At 42.6% G+C, this 19,111-nt stretch overlaps 1 protein-coding gene across 1 annotated transcript; it reads left to right on the plus strand.

Moving 5' to 3' along the window:
- The first annotated feature begins 1,900 nt into the window (after positions 1-1,900).
- vps37c (VPS37C subunit of ESCRT-I) lies at positions 1,901-17,972 on the plus strand. Its single transcript, XM_074628732.1, has 5 exons — positions 1,901-2,666; positions 3,091-3,204; positions 4,560-4,731; positions 8,578-8,660; positions 10,182-17,972. Exons 2-5 carry the CDS (start codon positions 3,112-3,114, stop codon positions 10,893-10,895), a joined length of 1,062 nt encoding a protein of 353 aa, XP_074484833.1. The 5' UTR covers positions 1,901-2,666; positions 3,091-3,111; the 3' UTR covers positions 10,896-17,972.
- Positions 17,973-19,111: the final 1,139 nt, after the last annotated feature.

Here is a 19,111-nt window from a genome sequence, read left to right on the forward strand (position 1 = left end):
TAGAAATATAGAAATACAACAGTCAACTCTGTCTTCTGCATTTGTTCTACCTTCTGTCCTCTCTTGTAATACACCTGGGAAAGAACCTTTGTGCACGTCTCTGATCCATCCCTGGTAATCATCTGCAGCTATGTCCACACATCCAGCATTCATTGATACTAGTCAACGCATTAGAGAAGAGAAGATTTAACAAGTTCAAATGTATATATATCTGGGTATTTTAATTGACAGCCAGCTCTCTTTTAAACCTCACGTTGAAACACTTGTGAAGAGGCTAAAACTAAAACTAGGATTTTATTATCAGAACAAGGCCTGTTTTTCTATTGAAGCTAGCAAGAGATTGGTTACTTCTACATGTTTACCTTTGCTAGATTATGGGGATCTGCTTTATATGAATGCATCTGCCCAGTGTTTACGAATGTTACAAAAACACAGTATTCACAACGCACCAATAAATAAATAACATCATAAGAAGCCCTTTCAGACATAATCAACAGCTGAGAGGTACCATGGATCTAGGCCAAAAATCTGACCGCTGCTGGAACAAAAGACCTCCTGAATGGTTCAGTAGAACACTGAGGCATCACTAGTCGCTTACTAAATGAGCTTCTGAGTCCGTTAAAAACACCATGTAATGGATGGCCTTCAAAATGCAGAACTGTTTTAAGTTTGGCTCTTGTCCTCTTTTCTACAGTGACCTCCAGTGATCGTGGTGCAAGACCAATCACTGAGCCAGCCTTTCTGATCAACTTATTGATCTTGTTTTTATTATCCACAGTGATGCTGCCCCCCAGCAGAGCACGGCATAAAAAAGAACACTATAGCTAAAATACCTTGATAGAAAACATGAAGGGTCCTGCTGACATTAAAAGATATACGTTTTCTCAAGAAGAAGAGTCTCGACTGGGCCTTCTTGAATACAACATCGGTGTTCTAACGGATAAAGCTGTCTCCACAGTCTATCTAAGATAAGATAAGATAAGATAAGATGAACCTTTATTAATCCCCAGAGGGAAATTCAGGTGTCAAAGCAGCAACATCAGCAAACAGAGTGAAACACAGGAGAGGTAAAGGTATACAGAAATTATAAAAACAATAATAGAGATATAAAAGATACAGAGTGAATGGGTGAACATAGTGTGTACAGTCCGTCAATAAATAAATGTAATATGTACATATGTGCAGTCAGCAATAAAGTGGTATATAGGATGTATAGTGTAAGTAAGTGTAAAGTGCGCCAGTGGTTAGAGTCCAAGATGTAGGCAGATAGTGCATGTTTAAAGGCAGATAGTGCATGTTTAAAGGCAGATAGTGCATGTTTAAAGGCAGATAGTGCATGTTTAAAGGTCTTAAAGTCCTAATAGTTGTCATATGGGGGTCAGCCTCGGTTGTGGAGCCTGATGGCTACCAGCATGAAGGACTGACCCAGGCGCTTTGTGTTGTGCCGAGGGGGGATGAGTCTGTGGCTGAAGGTGCTCCTCATCTTGACTAGCTCATCATGGAGGGGCTGGGAGGGGTTCTCCAGGATGGCGTCCAGCTTCCTCCTCATCCTCCCCTCTGCCACCACCTCCAGATCGTCCAGTTCAGATCCAACCACAGAGCTAGCCTTCCTCACCAGCCTGTTCAGTTTGTTGGCATCCCTTGTTGTTGGCATCCCTTGTTTGTTGGCAGTTTGTTGGCATCCCTCCCCCCCCACCCCCCCCAGCAAGGAAGAGGACACTGGCTACTACAGACTGGTAAAACATCAGCAACATCTCAGCCTTCTGTCTGTCTCCAGCTACACAGAGGATCCTCAGCGGTGCTGGTTGCTAGATGAAGCCGTGGTGATCATCTCCTCCTCCTCCAGCAGAGCAGAGCAGGTGACAGACAGACAGACAGCAGCCTGGCAGCAGTAGATGGGACATTACCGTCACTATAGGGGTTTCCCTTATATCAGCTGAGCACCGGACCACACCATTACCCTGCGACATAGGGGGACACCAGATGGAGAGCGGGCTCAGCTAAAATAGCTACACAAAAACATGTCGACAAAACAGTACGCATTTAAAACGTTTACAATAATGAATCCAGATGTGGTTATAATTTAACAGTGCTGTTTTATATTATTCACATGTTGTCTGAACACCCCCTTTCCTCTCCACCCCCCGTAACCCGGGGACGTGGATGCTTCCTAAAATGGCGGCGGTTTCTATCAGTGTGGAGTGAAACTTTCCTATCTTTAGCGAGTATTTCTGTCCTTTTGTAAAACATCCAGTCGACTGGAGAGGTCTGTGTGTCACAGTGAACATTAACCGGAACACGGAGACGTTTTGACGGAGCCCGTGAGGACCGAGCAGCGTCGTTGTGGGCTGTTGAAGCGTTAAACCTGCTGGGCTTCCCTCTAAGTTGACGCTGGCTGCTGACATTGCGATCAGACCTGCTGTTGTTGTCATCAGACTGCTGCTCAACACGGAACCGACGGCTGCGACCGGACACGGCCGAGCAGCTCGGTAGATAGCCGGTCAAAGTGCGTCGTTAACGAGTGTTGAATCAGCTGGATCCCGTCTCAGGGCTGGTCGGAGAGGATCCCGAGGACGTGTCACCGTCACCTGTCAGCTGAGATCAAGAGGTGGTGTTGGATGTCACCACCAGTCGGTGTCGGGCTGAATCTGCTCTGCTAGCGTCGAGTGAGTACCGGATCATCTTCACCCGGTCTCTGGCTTCACTGTCTCCAAGTGCTCGTCTTGAACAGCTTGTCCTATTTTGTGGCCTGCAGTCTCTCAGCTCGGTAGTGAGTCTGTAGTGAGTCTGTAGTGAGACTAGCTGTAGACAGCTGAGTACAACATAGTGCATTGTGAATATCACCATCACTACTAGTGACAACAGATGAGCACATTTGTTATCCCACCGGTTGCTATTTATTAAGGGAGTGGCTGCAAGTGATGTGGTTTGTTTTTGTCTTGATTAGTTAACAATGGCCTGATAAGTCAGTGTCTAATGATAATAATAACATTAACAACATTAAAAGCCAGATGTTGGGCCTCTTGACTCTCCACTTTCTGTTTCCAAACATTGTTTTTAACTCTTATTTCCTGGTTCCCTTGATGACAGACAGCCATCCTGGCCAATCAAATGGAGAAGCTCCAGGACCTGAGCCAATCGGAGCTCCAGGAGCTGCTGGACAACCCGGAGAGGGTGGAGACTATGGCTCTGGAGTCTGACGAGGTAAAAGATGATGATGCTTCACTTTAACATTTGGCTTCCATGTTGTTGTTTTTTTATCTTTCTGAGAGGCTGAAGTCTAGATCACAGGGTGTTGTTGTGAGAAGTTAGGGATTTGGGAGGAGTTTTTAGGGGATATGGGGAGTTTTTTTTTGGGATCTCTTGGTGGGATCTCTTGTTGGGTCTCTAAACTATAGAGTACGGTCTAAGACCTGCTCTATATATAAAGCGTCTCCAGATAACTTCTGTTATGATTTGACGCTATATAAAAATTAATTGAATTGAATTTAGAAGTCCTTAAACCTTGCAGGGTGTTTGATTGATTAACCTTCTCAGTGTGTGGGTTAAACCACCCAGACTGTCATACTACATGAAATAAATGACTTGTTTCTAGTTTAAAACCTCGAACTGTAAGTGAACAGTCTGGCAGGGGGAAGTGAGTAAATAATGCTTTCTCTCTTCAGTAACCACTGAGGAAACCTGAAGCTGTGTTGGTACTGGGTCGATCCCATTAATGCCAGTGTGTAGCACCTTTCTCCCTGGGTTCCTTCCCACAACTCTTTACTCCAAAATGATAAAGGCCTCCCACACTGCTCCCTTAAAAACTCTCCACACTCTGGACCCTTTCAGGTTTAGTGGTTTTTGTCAATTAGCTATTGGCAATATGATGCTTGAGTACTGACACTATTAGACGCTATTACTATTACATTAAAACAAGCAGCCCGGTGTCTAGACGTCCAACTGAAGGGGGGGCAGGGTATCTTTAGGGGGAGATGGCAGGTCAACAGTAGATGTCACATAGAAGTGGTGTACATCATCTGAAAGCTGAGAACCTGAAGATTAATTTGAGATGCAGCTCAGCACTGTGTGCCAAGGTGTTCTGGTCATTAATAAAAAAATATTCATAAATGAATTAAAATAAATTGTGAAAGTATATAAGAGCGTAGAACAGTTGTAAATAAAGAAATATTTTCAAGCCCCCCGCAGGCCACTGGTGTAGAACATAATGATAGAAGTACAGTATATGATGACTATTCCCATGCTCTATTATGTCTCATAAGATGTTGCAGCAATTTTGGGGTTGATACCATTTGTTACACAACCTCTGAAAGACAGTGGGCCGAGAGTTTTAAGGGGTTAAATCAAGAGTAAGAAAGAAGAAGTGGGTAGACAAGATGCTCAATCTGACCAGATGTCAGCTTTGTAGCTCGTGATACTCTGTAATACCGACCCAGCCCCACATCCCACGGACTATATATTCTAATATATAATATTAATCCCTCTGCATTTAGTGGTATCCACAAATGGCCTAAAATGTAAAGCTGCCATAGTCTGATGCCTCTCTCTCTCCCCTTCAGATCCAGAACATCCAGCTGGAGAGAGAGATGGCATTGGCATCAAATCGCAGCCTGGCTGAGCAAAACCTGGACATGAAGCCTCGTCTGGAGTCGGAGAAGGAGGTGCTGGTCGAGAGATATTCTCAGCTAGAGGCCATCAGAGAAACCTACAGACAACACTGCTCCCTGAGAGGTAGGAGGGAGGATTTCCTACATTGTGGGACAATAAAGTGAATCTTGATCTTGACGGAGGGAGGAACAAAGGGACAATGAATAAATGGAGTGAGGGATGGAGAGTTCTGAGACTTTCAACCAGTGTCCACACAGTCCGCCAGAAAGAACGACTAGAAAGTCTTCTTTATACTGATTGATCAGTGTTAAGACAACTGATTTTATTATTGTTTGTGAAATACTTAACACCATGTTGACTGGAGGAAAATGTCTCCAAACCAATGGACTAACATAAGGCTTACCAAAATGCTTCCAAGCTTCAACCGTTGCCATGGTAATCAGCGTTAATTAATTAATTTGTTCTACATGATGCATTCCCCCAAAAATCCCAAATAGCGCATGAAATAAGGATTAATAATCCCACATTATTCATTATGCATCAACATTTATTCTTGTGAGTTATCTCAGACTGATAGTATACTGATACTAACTACTAACTACTACTAATACTGTTTGTTCTGTGTAGAGGGTGTGTGAGTGAGTGTGTGTGTGTGTGTGTGTGTGTGTATGTATGTATGTGTTTTGTGAGTGTGTGTGTTTGTGTGTTCGGCGCTGTCTCGGGCACTGAAATGCTGGGGAGGAGATTGATAGATTGGTAGACAGTCTCAACAAAGTTTTTTTTATTTTATATGTTGGCGTAGGCTACAGTATATTTATTTATTAATTTGTTTATAGGCCTACATATGAGCTATCCCTGTAATTTATTTGATGTAATTATTGCACATTTTGTTGCCGTTTTCATTTAAATTACAAGGGAAATCCTTGGAGTCTGATATTTGTCCTCATCTCTCATTAGACAATAATAACAAAGTAAGGTAGAATACAAGTAAATGATGACCGCAGATTTGAGGAAAGTTTGACAGCTTGTGTTGTCATCGTTGTGTCCCCCCACACCGCCGGTTTAATGCACAGGCGTGCGGGGCTCAAGCCCGATAAAGACGCAGCGGGGGGTTTTGTATGGGCAGAAATATGTTAGATAAAACTGAATTTGAATCATTTATATTTTAATTTGAATGGCTTAACTTGAATAATTGCATTGAAAAACTGAATTTGAATTAGGGATGTTAATAATTTAACCGTTAACCGACATTAAGAATTTTAAACGGTTAAACAGTTGAAATAATTATGAATAATAAATTAAAAAGCTTTGCAAAACTCAGAGGAGCGGCTCTTCACTTAAAGGAGAATTGATGGTCCACCTTAGCAGCCCACCATAAGAGAGTCTAGCGTTGCAAGATACAGGAAGTTGGCTCCGGTCTTGAGCTCGTTTGAGCGGAGGAGCAGTAGCATTTATTCACCGACAAATAACCTGTACACACACTGCTACAGCTACGTTCACAGCTAGGACGCCTCCGACAACCCCACACTCACCGCCGCCACATACACACTCCGTCTGTCGGACACTAGCTAACGTTACGCCGTGCTGACAGACAGTATGTGTGTGACTGCAGCGAGCACGAAGCCACCAGCAACACTACAGCTGCTAACGTAGCACAAACACACACGGGTCTGTCGGATACTCGCTAACGTTACGCCGGGCTGACACACAGCTGACAACCTGCTAAACTAAACTAAATGGTGTGGTGGAGACTTTTACTGGGAAAGTGGCTGCATGTGTCCTCGACACTACACACAGCACCGTGGCTGCTACAGTAACTCTCCTGACGGGTGAACTGGAGACAGTGAACGCAGCATCGTGGCTGCTACAGTAACTCTCCTGACGGTGAACTGGAGACAGTGAACGCAGCATCGTGGCTGCTACAGTAACTCTCCTGACGGGTGAACTGGAGACAGTGAACGCAGCACCGTGGCTTCTACAGTAAAATTTGCATCCCTAATTTGAATCCCATGATTTGAATTTGTATAGTTAAACAGTATGCAAATGGTAATAAAGGAGTGGCTGTTGAAGTACATGAGATTTATTGTTTTACTTAGTTTTTTTACCTTGGTATCGAGAATCGTAGAATTTCACTGGTATTGGTATCAACTACTAAATGTCTTGTATGGTGACATCCCTAGTGTAGGCCTATGGGAACTGACAAAACGCTTAAAATTACTGCGGTGCCAAAAGGCACGGTGAAAAGTTTTGGGTGCACCTAAACGGTTTTCTTTACTACGATGGTGGTGCATAGTAGAGAAGACCCAGTTCTGGTACTGTTCTACTATGTCCAGCTGTTGTTGTAGCCCTTGTCCAGTAGCAGACAGTAGAACCAGGTCGTCACTCAACCAGGTCAGGACAAGGTCCCTGTGCTACGAAGCAGGATTTGGGGTTAGTGAGGTAACTTCCAGTTTAACCCTTCAGGGTTTTCAGTCCCACGACGGTGGTTTGCTTCTTACCGGGGTAGATCACCATGGTAACTGATGCTGAACACCTGACCTGCTCCGGAGCAGGTTATGTTCCAGATAAGAGATCAACTCGTATAAGAGCACCGCCTACTGACCAATCAGAGCTCGGTGCGGGGATCGTATGATAATATTACACAAATACGAAGAAGTTACAGTCATAATCCAGATTAAAAACAACACAGTTTAAACTGACAGATGCAGGAAGGACAGCTGGCTGTATGCTGGGGGTGTTTACAGCTTTGAATTATATTTTTATATTTATTTTTTTGATTTGCTCTCAAGTCCGTTTCACACCGCTGGAGACGGAGACGCAGCTGAGAGAAGGCTGAAATAGTCATACACGCCATTACATTGCCAAAGGGCATAATAAAGTGTAATCCATTCATCCAGTACACTTCTAAAATCTATTTATATATCACTGCCCAATCTAGACGACTATATCTGACTTTTGAGTGTTCCGTTAAATGAATAAATCTGTTAATTTACTCATTCACACATTGGGAGTTTTTGTCTTTTGCCAGCTGTCCTTCCTGCATTTGGCAGCTTCAACTGTGTTACTTTTAGTCTGATTATGTGTTTAACTTCTTCGTATTTGTCTAATATTATAGTTTGCTCTTCCTTTGTTAAATATGCCGCTCTGCTGACAGCAGACTTGTCCATGTTTGTGATTGTTCCCAAACCACCTTTTAATGTGAACGCGCTCACAGCCAGATAGAGAAACCCTGGGTTGATTTACCGAGTTGATAAACCAGCGTCGTAGGACCACTTAGTGTGATCTGGGTTGTTAGGGTTAGTGAAGCCAGATAACGGAAAGATACCCTGGGTATGGTGAACTGGCTTCGTAGTTACAGGCCTCTGAACAGCAAGTTCATGTCTATACACATTAAATAAACTCTTCTCTTGGTGAAGAATTCAGTTTGTTTGTCTCCAGTTTTAACAGCACACTTATTTTCTAAGAACATTGATTTAACCTACCTTACACTTTGGGGTGGGGCGGCTGTGGCTCACAGGTAGAGCGGGTCGCCCACCAATCGGAGGGTCAGCGGTTCGATCCCCGGCTCCTCCAGTCACATGTCAAAGTATCCTTGTCCCAGCAGCCTCTGACGTGTGTGTGTGTGTGTGTGTGTGTACATGTAAAGAGCTTTGAGTGGTTGGAAGACTAGAAAGGAGTGATATAAATGTGATGGGTATATCACACATGGTCGGTGGTGCGGTGTTTTAAGAGGAAGCAATATAGTATATTTAAAATGCTACAGAATAATTGACCTAAACAGCTGCTGTTACTAGGGTCTGATCTGTCCCCACTCTTATGAATGGGGGAAATGAGATGTCAGGAAAACAAGCTGACTGCAATACGATATTCTCTCTCTGTGTGTTTTCTTTATGTCATGTATTTGTCTCTCACTCTCTCTGTGCTCTGTGTCTCTCTCCCTCCCCCTCCCCCCCCACTCCTCGTCCTCAGATGGGATGGCGGGTCAGGTGTCTCCAGAGGCATTGTTCTCCAGACTACAGACAGAGGGCAGCAAAACGGAGGCAGAGTCAGAGGTCAGAACTTAACTGTTAAACCTATATACACACACACACACACACACACACACACACACACACACACACACACACACACACACACACTCACTCCCAAAGACACTATGTGGAATGATGTGTGCTTATGCAGAGATGTGTAGGATGAGTAAAAAACAGGCCCAAAGTTATCACAAAGGCCACTATTTAATCTTTTGTCAAGATAATTGCGATTTAAACAGTAGAAATACAGCATTCACATTACACAGTTGAGTCTGGTTCAACCAGAGCTCCCTATGTTGACACCCCCACTGTGCTGATGGACTGATTCCATTCAGATGAATGAGAGAGCTGCGTTTTTTCACGCAGGGCTAAAGTCAGTTCACTGGGCTACCTCCAAGTCTGAGAAGTGAAGCTGCTGAAGTGCCTTAAACCTGCATTCTGTCTATCAGCCAGCAGGGGGCGACTCCTCTGGTTGTATAGAAGTCTATGAGAAAATGAGCCTACTTCTCACTTGATTTATTACCTCAGTAAACATTGTAAACATGAGTTTATGGTCTCAATCACTAGTTTCAAGTCTTCTTTAATACAGCATGATGTTCATTTTGTAAATGATGGTCCCATTTAGAGTCAAATAGACCATAAAGCAGGGTGTGCTTTAGGGCGTGGCTACCCTGTGATTGACAGGTCGCTACCACGCCGTTTTCCGGTCTGGGAGTTGTCCGTGTTTCGTCTTACAACTTTAACCCTTTCACAGAGTGTTTTCACTTCATCAAAGTTAATGCTAAGTTAATGGCATTTTGGTCGCCAACATTTTTTTTATTCAGCGGTTGTGCACATGGACATGTGCGTGAACCATACATGAACATGGTGACGGCCAAAAACCACGATGGCTACGGCCAAAATGGCAAATTCGAGGCTTCAAAACGGCAGTCCACAAACCAATGGGTGATATCACGGCAAATGCGTCCTCAAGGGTGTTCATTTGAGAAGCTGGTTTAGAAGGAATTTAGTATAGGGATGCGCCGAACCGATACGGGCCAAAATCACTGGATTGGATATTATAAGAACAACATATACTTAAAGTACCAAAAAGTACTATGTACAAGTACTATGCAGAATAATATACTGTATATTATATTATTGTATTCTAATTATTGATGCATTAAAGTGTCCATCACTTTAATGTTCCATCACTTTAATGTTGCAGCTGGTAAATGTGGGGGTAATTTGAATGACTGTATATACTGCTGGGTAGTTTAATCTATAATAATACATCCGCATTTATTAGTTCACTATATTTTGTATTAATAACCTGAATCTGCAAAGTAGCTTAAGTTATTTCATTTATTAAACTTAGTTGTTTAAGAGAGGGAAAAAGACGCTATCGGATTGGTATCGGTATCGGCAGATACCTAAGGTATCGGTATCGGTATGGGACATTAAAAAGTGGTATGGAGCCGTCTCTAATCTAGTACCTAGTAGGAGTATGATGAGCTCAGCAGGAAGCATCACTGTCACGTGGTTCCGTGTCTCTGTCTGCAGGCTCTAGCTGATGAGTTTCTGGAGGGCTCTCTGCCGTTGGACTCCTTCCTCGATCGCTTCCTCTCCCTGCGCTCCCTCGCTCACAAAAGACGGGTGCGGATAGAGAAACTCCAGGATATCCTACGACAGACGAGCGAAGGTAACCCCAACGCCATGACATCATCAGCAGGCGTCAGCCAAGACCCCGCTGCCACGCCATCACCGTGGAATCAACAGACAACAACGGCAACGACTACAAATCAGCAGCAGCCAAACTCCACACCTCAGTCCTCCAGCTACCAAAGCGCCTCACAGTCAGCCTCCTCGTCCGCAGGGGGCTCCTCCAACCTCCCCTATAGCCCGTACCCCGTCTCCCCACCCAACGCTCCCCATGCGGCGGCGGCGGGCTCCGGCTCGGCCATCCCTCCGTACCCAGGTTCCGGCTCACCTTTCACCCCGGCAGGGAGCTACTCCGGCCCTAGGCCCGCTTTCGGGCCTCCGGGTTCAGCCACCTGCCCTTACCCAACCCAGCCCTCCTTCCCCACCCCACACCCAGGCTCGGCATTCGGCCAGTACACCCCGAGCCAGCCCCAGAGCGGCCCCGCGCCCTACCCGGCATCCTACAGCTACGGCGGCTACAGCTACCCGGCCGGGCCTGCATATTCCAGCTCTCAGTCGCCGACAGGGAGACCCATCTACAGACCAGGATACGGAGTTCCACAGCCGTACTCATGAAAGCACTACTGCTCCTCTGTCTCAACTCTTCCCCTCTTTGCTATCTCACCCCTTTTCTCCTCCAGTCTCCTCTACCCTTAGTCCCTCTCCTCTTCTGGTCTTTTTACCTTTTTCTACCCTCCCTCTTCCTTTCTCCAAATGCTGAGAGAGAGGTCTCTCGCTTCACTTATCTTTGTTGCACTATTTCTCTCTTTCTCTAAATATCAGTCTGTTGATCTCTCCGTCTTTCTCTCTTTCCTTTTCCCTCTCTCTCTGTCACCCCTACGAGCCACCGACTCCCCCACACTAGTCTCAGGTTGTTGCGTTGTGTTTAAGTGTTAAAACACTTGTATCTGGCCCTTCATACACTCACACTCCTCCCTCTCTCCATCGCTCCCTCCCTCCCTCCTCCTCTTCCATTTCTTGTGTGTGTTGCTATTTGGCAATCAGAAAGTCCTTATAAACACACAAGTACACTCCCCCTTATGGCAAATACATGTCTTTGTAAAAACCACATCCGAGTCCAGTATGTGTCTGCTTCACATTGTTATTCATGAGCACAGTCTGCATTGAGAAGGCGACAGGTTTATGTCCTGGGCTAGTTTCAGGACCCCTTGGGCTACTAAAATGCAATTAAATTGGCTTTTAAAGTGGATGGCTGTTCGAGCTCTTGTATACTGAGTTCGTTTAAAGATGCAGGCTTTTGAGAGAACCATATCCTCAGCTGTATAGCTGCTCGGTCTATCAGCTCTTCCAGACACTTACCTACTACAAACAGAAGAGTGGCATGTGAATCTCATTGCAGACAGTGGGCAGAGGAACCACTGGTAACTCCAGTCACCTTTTATTTTCATCAACCAAAGAACCTTTTTTGTTTCCTTTCAATTTAACGTTGAAAGAGGAAGTTAGCTGCAGCTGTGTGTCAGCTGCTGTGCTTCCTTTTCCATCCCTGTAAAGGCCCAGACACACCAGAAAGTATGTTGAAGCTTGGTGACGTAGTGACTACTCGTAGGGCTAGTTGGTGAACTACTGCAGCTGGTGAGCTAACCCCCTAACACAACAGTAGTGAACCATGCTTCTTTTCAGTGTTCTCTATACTGGTACAGCTAAGCAAGCTCTTCAGCTGCTGTCTGAGGTCGGGGTTTTTTTGTGAAGGAGAGGGAACGAATGTTAACAGGTACTGTAAACGTCTTTCAGTAAGCCTCATATCAGCCAGGACTACACGGCCCCTGCAACACTTTTAGAAATGACCCAAAGCCTATTTTAAACCACACTTTTTTAAGCATTCATTTGTTTCCCACAATGCATTCTGGCCCTTAGAAATAATTAAAAAAATCAATGGAAGTAAATGTTCTTTTGGAAAGCATGTTCCGCTGTAACAACATTGATATACAGTATTATCACCTCATGAAGACGACATGCCGATCACAGTCATGCCGGTCGACAGTTGCTCGTAGAGCTGAGGGACATTACACATAGTCATCTGATCCACAGTTCCAGAAATAATGATGAGTGGATGGCTCTTTAACAAACCGTTCCTTCCTGTGTATAGTGAATTCAAATTCTCCATTCCTACACCCAAATAAAGATGGCAACCGGACATGTAGACAGCTGTCATTTTCAGTTGTTAGCAGATCTTTAGTTAGTAGTTTGATGTCTTTAGGGTTAGGGTTATTCCACAGAAGATACAAACAGGTGGCAAAACAGGAAGGGAGTACTACCATATGTCTGTAAAATGTTACAGAACATGCTGCTGTGCTAGCTTAAGTGGATATGTTGTCGACAGGTTGCCCACCTGTCCAACAAATATCAATAAATAGTCACTCCACCTCAGAACTGATGTGTTTCAGAGTCTTAAAGCTCTTTTCAGTCTTGTTTAAGGGGCCTGGGAGGATTGGACCATTCCCAGCAAATACATAGAGCCAGGTAGGTTTACCAACACATGCAGATCTCTTCTGATTCATTGTGGTGCTTTTGTGCTAAGAGCAAGTCAAATGAAGTGTAAGCAATGAAATATACTGTAGATGGTTTTGATGGATATTTCGGGGGAGTTAAGAGCACTGTAGTCCCGTATGGTAACACCCTGATACCTGCTGGAGCGTGTCGTTCACAGACCAGTTTGAAACCAAACATATAGTTTCACTTCCTTCTTTCCTCCCCACCAAACACAGCCTCATCTCTTCCTCTTCTGTCCCGACCTCCTCTCCATCACTCTCCTCCTCCTCCTCCTCCTCCACATCTGATCGTTGAATATGAACTGACGCTTGACGATGATTACCAGATTTCTATAAGTTCACACTATCCGTGAGAATCATGTGGTGTGTATAGTGTAATGGAGTGAATTATAAAGGTTGGTGATCAGTTCTGTGTCAATTTAATCAACTCAAATAATATCATTGAAATAAGAATGGAGGTAAATGATGAAAGATCATTCATAGGTCTTTTAGAGGTACATACCACCTCTCTCAATTAATATTAACCAAACTAGGCCTGTCACAATAATGACTTTTGTTGGAATATATATTGTCCCAGGAATAATTGTGATAAACGATAATATTGATATATGTTATTGATATTATTTTTGATTATTGATAATATAATAGCATGGTAATGCAAGTACACCCTTTCAAAGAGCAATGCTTGATCTTAAAAATATTTAGACATTGGAATTATATATATATATATATATATATATAATGTGGGATTTTAATAATTAACCGTTTAACCGTTAATCGATTAACGCTATCAGTTAAACGGTTAAAAGAAACTTTAATAATTAATTAAAAAGCTGATCAAAACTCAGTGTAGGTGACATTCTTATGTGAACAAACACGCATGTAAACACAACGGGCTATATCGAGGTCAGCCGATATGATGGAGGTCATATCCACATATCGTACGGTCAGCCGATATAGTAGTTATTGTGACAGGCCTAAACCAAACTATGATATCACATGAAACTTACCTTGCAATGTAACATTTCATCAAGTTAATCATATTCAATCTTTTACATCTCTCAGCTACTTCAGAGCACTTTATTAATGTTATCACTATCCAAACAGCAGTTAAATAGTCTCTTTCTGATATTGTTGAGTCCACCCAGCTCAAAACGTCATCGGCGTGGTCGGAGAATCTCAAGGAATTCAGCGGTGCTGTAACAATGTCAGAAAGTGTGTCGTAACATTAACGTATTAACACTAACTAATCTTTAAGTGATTGAATTTAATCCAAATTGGTCCCAGCCTCTAAAAAACTGTACAGCTATTAACACTCCCCCGCCTCCCCCAAACAAAGCAAGGGAATCATTGAAGGGAGGTGAAGAGGTCATTGATTCATTTGTCACCAAATTAGTTTGAAAAATGTAAATGTTGGAAGCTAGTGTGTTTATTTCATGACACACCTGCATGTCAGAGAATCCAGAAGAGAATCATTTGCTTCTTTTTACCTGTTGGGATTATTTAATAGAGCTGTTTAATCGGTGCGTGAGCCTCAGAAAGAATCTGTCACTACTGTCACAGCTGGAGTTTCATCAATCTGTCATGACAGCCTCTGTTTCTGTTAACGTGGCTTCCACATGCAGGCCAACTGGACATCTAGCAGAAGACCGGCACTAGTAAAGGACAATTCTGTAGTTGTGTTTTAATTATCATTTATAGCCTGGTTTGAGTTTCCTGTTCGTTATCACCTGAAGTCCATGAAATGATAATAACTGTGTGTCCACTTCATCTGTTTAAAACCTGTCTGACTGGTTGTCTGAATGGACTCAGTCATCAGGTTTATCTTTACCACATCCACAGATCTCAGCAGCATTTCTGTCACTTATCATATCTGATAGAAATGATGAAAACAAGAGCAGGTGGGTTTTAAAAAAAGTCTAAATCAATTATCTGGTACCGAGTGCTCATCGATATTCAATTCAAAATGTTTGCTCTCACTTTCTGTTTCACAATGTGTTCTTCATATACTGTATGTGCTGTATAATATAGAACAAAAAAAATGTATTTCTAGCATATACAACTACAACTCCACGATGTTTTGACAATATGCATATAGTCAAAAGACTCATGGGAACTGTAGTGGTATTTGTAGAGGGCAGTGCACCTCCCAAAGATCAAATACCATTCAGAAGAGTCGGGGTGGAACTGTAAACCTCTTTCTTTTGTCTGGAATGACGACATGGAAAAAACCTCATCCAACCATGTGACCAACAAGGTGATCTGAAGGCGCGGCACAGTCGTCAACTTTCTGAATGAAACTGAAGCGTGGCTCGTGTTATTGGCCAACGCCGGCCGTCATTTCAGAGCCCCAGAATATGTAGAATTTGTCTCACGGTTGGATGAAGACGCTCTGTGTAGTTGCTCCAACCACGAAGGTCTTTCTGTGCTGAAATTTGAAAAGCATCATTTCTTTGATGACTTTTGAGATTTTTCTCCAAAGAACCACCGGCCGTGATTGGAACAGCAAAATGTAAAATTATTTTTTGAATGATGTGTTTGGATCACTCTTCTGTTAATCAATAGGTTCAGAATAGACATGTATTTTAGCTGAGAGCGTCATGGATTGCTCATATACAGGTTGCTGTGAGAGAAACCGTTCATATGCTGGTTTAACATAACACATGGTCGAGTGTTTGGATATCATTCTGACCAGCTAAAGTAGCTCTGCTAGTCCAGGAGAAATACAACAAATCAACACAAGTTTAAAAAGAATGATGGTAGTTTTGCTTGTGTATAATACTACTTACAGACCGCTAGGATGACATGGATATAAGTCAGAGGTACCATCCTTTATAAAGCATTATAAGCTGTAACTAATGGCTCTAATAATGGTTAATAAATAATGTATTAATGCCTCATAGATTAGTTTATCTTTAAAGGGGACATATCATGAAAGTCCAGCATGTTGTCCGCAGCGAGCAGAACGTGGCTCACTGACTGCTGGATCCTGGATATAGCCTGGTAATGTTATACATGGATGCTAGATAAGGTTGCAACCAAACTTTTTTCACTTCCCTGGAGTCAACAAGCACGAACGGATATCCTAAAGGAACAGCGCTGTATACGTTTGCCATACTAACTTTTAACTTAAGTGGATTCAGTGATTTGGGGCCCTAGGCACACATTGTCTCGCTTTACTTTTCACCCTCTCTAACTGGGAATGTTGGTTTTGGCAGTGGTAGAAGAAGTAGGCTACTCAAAACTTTTTTTGAAGTAAAACTATTAACTATTAATAGTAAAACTAATACCCCACTGTAAAAGTCCTGCATTCAAATGTTTACTTCAAGTTAAGAGTGAAAGAGCGGTATTATCAGCGCAATGTACTGAAATTGACTTAACAAGCTTTCAGTTCTAATATGATGCTGGATAGTTTACTGAATAATAATGCATCATATTTTAATCTGAATCTGCAACGTAACATTTCTCTGTCAGGTAAATGTAGTAATACAATGTTTTCCTCTGAAGTAAAAGTACACAGTAAGTCGTGTACAGTTGAGTTGCATATTTTTAGGTGCTTTTGGGGGCTTTTTTAATTTATTTCTGGGTTCAATGAGTTAGAATAACATGATTGAATACTTGAAAACATCATAATAAATCTATAGCTGTTGGGGCCCTTTAGTTGTGGCCCCAGGCCCAGGTTGCCATATACCTTTCCTAATGGTAAAGTCTGCCCCAGGTGTTTTTCCCCATTAACCAAGAGTGTATTTCACCAGTGTTTCTGACGGCAAGTTGCCACAACATGGGTGTGTGACGTAACTACTGTATGACATGGCAGGTGTGTTGCTCAGGACCCACGGCAACGCAGTGTCGAGTGTGAAGTTGTTTTTGGACGAGCGGTTCTTGAGAAAACTTCAAGCAGCAACACCACAGGCCGAACATTCAGCCCGTTCAAACAGGCACTGTGTTAGTGAGAAAATCCTTAAAGCTTAACTGCCAATCCTTTGTGAATACATACATGGAGAAATGTGTGTGCTTCAGAGTTAGTATAGTATTCATGCTAACCTAGCTTATGTCATTAGTTCGTTTAGAAAATGCATAACATTTTGTAATTTAGGATATATTACATTGTACAGCTGGACACTCCTTTCTCTTCTTAGCTCAGGAAACGTCCTCCTTGGACAGCGGACAGTCTGGACCAAAAAAACATGAATGAACTTATTGATATTTACATATTTCAGACCCGATGGCTTCGTAGAAAGTGAGAAACCTGTGCATGTTAATGGATTACCAACATTTATAACTGCATTATTACCAAATAGAAAAAGCTTAACAGGTTAATGGGATTTTTCTTGTGTTCTTATTAATATCCTATTACTATAAGCCATTAGTTACAATGTATAAAGCCTTTATGAAAGGGGGCCTCACTACAACCAAACGTGATCTCTACCAGCAGGTCAGAAAGATAACCAGACTGTTATCATATCAGATCATGCATGTGATAATGCATGCTCCACCTGCTGCTGCCACACGATGGCACAAGCTAACAGGCTGACACAGTCTGGGTCGGACACGTTTCATGTGGCCTGTCGTCAGTCAGTCAGTCAGTCAGTCAGTCAGTCATGTTGTATATTCGTATGAGAAGCTGTTTGTCATGTCGAGCCCCACAGTGAGGGTCAGTCAGGTGTTGATCTGCTCAAAGGACATGATGTGCATGAAGAGTAAAAGGCCTGTTGATGTCCTGTACTTCCAGTACTTCCTGTACTTCCAGTATGGTGCTGACATCATTCTCTTTACTTCTATATCACCTGTGTTTAAGTTCAGTCTTCTACCTTTTACTCACCACACACAGACCAGTGTTTTGGCTGGGTTTCTACACATCAAGGTGACTCCACTTCAGATGAACATACTGAAATACTCTTGAGCATGACGAGCTTTTCCATATGAATGATTCTGGTGGGTTTGTACTGAGGAGAAAGAATGAAGCACAAAAGGAGATGTTCTAATATAGTCTAGCATTAATATTATTCAGAGGGGATTTATCTGTTCTTCTGACAGCGAAGAATTATGTGTTGTTAATGATGGCTGCAGATTGTTAAAGAGCCTTTTTGTCTTCTTTCTCTTTTTTCTGGGTTGTGACTAATTAAACAGAAGTTGATCTAAATCTCTCAATCACTCTGAGTCTTCATTTAATAGAACAAAATATACATTGAGTTATTTTAATACAAATTATTTATAATAAGTCCTAAACTGCTTTCCACCAGCATACTGAACCAATCACTGCACACAGGCACCTTTCTCAACCCCCTTAAATAGTCCGACCGCTGCTAAAGAAACAGAAGCTGGACCCACTGACTTGACACGTTTCAGACTTTTTTTAAGTAAAGTGATTGAAAAAGCAGTTTTCACACAGATCAACTGTCGTGGTCCTGGGTTTTGTTTTCTGTTTTATTTTGAAAATCACTCCTCTTTTGTCTTGTTTACTCCCTGCCTTTGTTTGTTTCCCACCTTTGTGATTGTCTGCCCCGCCCTGATTTGTCCCACCTGTGTCTCATCACCCTGCTCTCCTTGTGTATTTAGTCTGTGTGCTTCCCTCATTCAGTGTCAGGTCGTCTGCCTTGTTACCCGTGTTCCTCCTGCCTGTGTTCCTCGTGTTCCTCGTGTCTTCCAGTTTAGTTTTTGGTGTTTTTCCTTTGTACTTAGTTTTATCTCAGCCTGTTCCCTCTGTTTTTGGTTTTCCTGTCAGCTTTATTTTTTGACACCAGCTTTGAATTAAAGCTCACCTTTTGTTAATTTACCTGTCTGCCTGCATGGGCTCTCTGCGTTTGGGTCCACCTCTTATAAACATCAACCAATTTATCTATGGCAGGGGTCAGCGACCTGCGGCTCCGGAGCCACATGCGGCTCTTTAGCTCCTCTCCAGTGGCTCTCTGTTGATTTTTAAAAATGGAAATGAATAACTGTTTTTTTGTTTACATTTTCATTTTTATTTATCAATGTTATAATGTCATAGAATAATGTCATAAGTTTACAAGAAAAAGGTCGTAGTATTATGAGAATAGAGTCATAATATTATAAAGTTGTAATTTTACGTGCTATTTTCTTTTTTTCTCGTAAAGTTATGACTTTATTCTGGAAGTCTCAAATGTTTTTTCCGTCAATGTGGCCCTAATACTCCATAGTACATTTGCACTTTTGCCCTCACTGCATTAGACTTATATACTATATACTTAGACTATAAACTGTGTTACCTTCATCACAATGCTCAAATGTTTTGCGGCTCCAGACAGAGTTTTGTTTTTG

The sequence above is a fragment of the Sebastes fasciatus genome, chromosome 3 (genome assembly GCF_043250625.1).
Source record: "Sebastes fasciatus isolate fSebFas1 chromosome 3, fSebFas1.pri, whole genome shotgun sequence".
Classification (NCBI taxonomy): Eukaryota; Metazoa; Chordata; class Actinopteri; order Perciformes; family Sebastidae; genus Sebastes; species Sebastes fasciatus.

What these genes read in the sequence shown, in the direction of transcription:
- vps37c (XM_074628732.1), top strand. Translation starts at nt 3,112, where the DNA reads ATGGAGAAGCTCCAGGACCTGAGCCAATCGGAGCTCCAGGAGCTGCTG. An exon ending in TGGCTCTGGAGTCTGACGAG is followed by an intron (nt 3,205 to 4,559) that starts GTAAAAGATGAT and finishes TCTCCCCTTCAG; the next exon opens with ATCCAGAACATCCAGCTGGA. An exon ending in AAACGGAGGCAGAGTCAGAG is followed by an intron (nt 8,661 to 10,181) that starts GTCAGAACTTAA and finishes CTCTGTCTGCAG; the next exon opens with GCTCTAGCTGATGAGTTTCT.